General features: G+C 55.5%; 1 protein-coding gene across 1 annotated transcript; it reads right to left on the bottom strand.

Annotated features, from left to right (window-relative positions):
- Positions 1 to 275: 275 nt before the first annotated feature.
- Positions 276 to 1,082, bottom strand: LOC126199543 (uncharacterized). Its single transcript, XM_049936464.1, has one exon. It carries the CDS (start codon positions 1,080 to 1,082, stop codon positions 276 to 278), a length of 807 nt encoding a protein of 268 aa, XP_049792421.1.
- Between the last annotated feature and the right edge of the window lie 446 nt (positions 1,083 to 1,528).

Raw genomic sequence — 1,528 nt, 5'->3', positions numbered from 1 at the left:
CTGGCTGCCCGAATTCTATTTTCTTCAGGCGAGAGTAGTCCACTGGTGGCGTCTGTGTCTGGATGTACTTGACTGCTTGCTCAGTCATGCACAGCCGGTCCTCGTCCGTGAAGATCGGGTGCTTGTTTATGAGCTCCAGATCTGCACGCCTGACGAGTTCCCTCCCGTGCAGCTTCTGGTTCAAGGGTTCGCACCCCCTAGTGGAAACGATAAGGTTTGTGAGGAAGGGGAGGGATGTTGTCTACCGTAAAAGGGTAAGGATGATCATGATAGGGTTAGCTACCGTCTCGCAGGGAATCGGCGATCTTGGTGAGCACCTCCCTCGCACAGTTCTTGTTGGGGAGGGGGAGGCACTCGAATGGCTCGTCTTCTTCTTCTCCCCTGGTCTCCATCAGCATTTCCTGTGTCGTCTGCGTTTCCGCAGAGACAGGAGTGACGACTGCTTCCGAGGGTGCCGTCTCCTTGTTGTCGGTGGTTTTCCCCGACTGTATGACCACCTCCCTAGCAACCTGCGTTGCCGCGACGGCCAGATAGGCAGTCGTTTGTGTAGCCGCGTTAACCGCCGTACTGGTGGGGGTCGGTGCCATGTCCGGCGTCGTACGGAACGCGAGGTACAAGGCGACCCTTAGTTGAGTCACTTCCTGACACGTCTCTTCTAGCTCCGCTCTCAGGGCCGCTCTCTCCTCCGCCATGGCGGATTTGAGCGCAGTGATTGCGTCCACGTTGGCTTCCCGCAGTGCTTGGTGGAAGGCGTCCACGTCGTCTTGGTGGCGCAGCCCGCTTCCCCTACTAAGGTAGGAGGGCGGGGTGTTTACCTTTTCTTCTTGTTGGGGCACCTCATCGTGTGTAGTGGCCAACTTCCGCTGCTTCCATGTCTTCAGATAGCTGCAGCTGCGCGCGTTTGCGGCGTGCGAGCGACCGCAATTTACGCACAGCGCGGCAGTACCCCTTGGTTTGGTGCAGTTGCGCGTGTCGTTCGGTTTCCCGCACTTAACACACGCAACCACACTGTCGCATTCCTTGGCTATGTGTCCAAGCTTTTGACACTTATAGCACTGTAATTGTGTCACAGGCTTCCGCATCTTCGTCTTTTTGCCGCAACCGTTGCTCCCGACTGCGTTTAACAGGAGCTCCACAGCAGCAGCAATCTTGCCTCTTCCTCCATTCCGGCTTCTCGGCATGGCGTTGGGCTAGTGGCGTTGGCGTGCGCAAGCGACGGTAACGAAGTGAGCCGCAGCGAGTCGAGCAGCGGACTGCCGCGTGCGTGAGTGCGTCGCGTGTCATGGCCAGCCAGCCATGGTAATCTGTTTTGTCGTTTTAATCTTTTCTACCTGTTTCTTGTGGTTCTGTGGTTTCGTTGTCCCCTTTTGTCCATTTAAGTGTTTGTTTCTCTTCCGTCTTTCTTGTGGTTTTCTCTTTCTCTCCGTTTTGTGTTGTCAGTCGCGCTTGTTTTATTCTCACACTTGGGACATAGTTTTATTCGGAATAAGGGACCGACGATCTAACAGATTTGTCCCCTTCCCTGCCC

The sequence above is a fragment of the Schistocerca nitens genome, chromosome 8, assembly GCF_023898315.1.
Source record: "Schistocerca nitens isolate TAMUIC-IGC-003100 chromosome 8, iqSchNite1.1, whole genome shotgun sequence".
Classification (NCBI taxonomy): Eukaryota; Metazoa; Arthropoda; class Insecta; order Orthoptera; family Acrididae; genus Schistocerca; species Schistocerca nitens.
This window is presented reverse-complemented; position numbering and strand designations above follow the sequence as displayed.

Excerpts from the sequence above, each read along its gene's own strand:
- LOC126199543 (XM_049936464.1), bottom strand. The coding sequence starts at position 1,082 with ATGCGGAAGCCTGTGACACAATTACAGTGCTATAAGTGTCAAAAGCTT.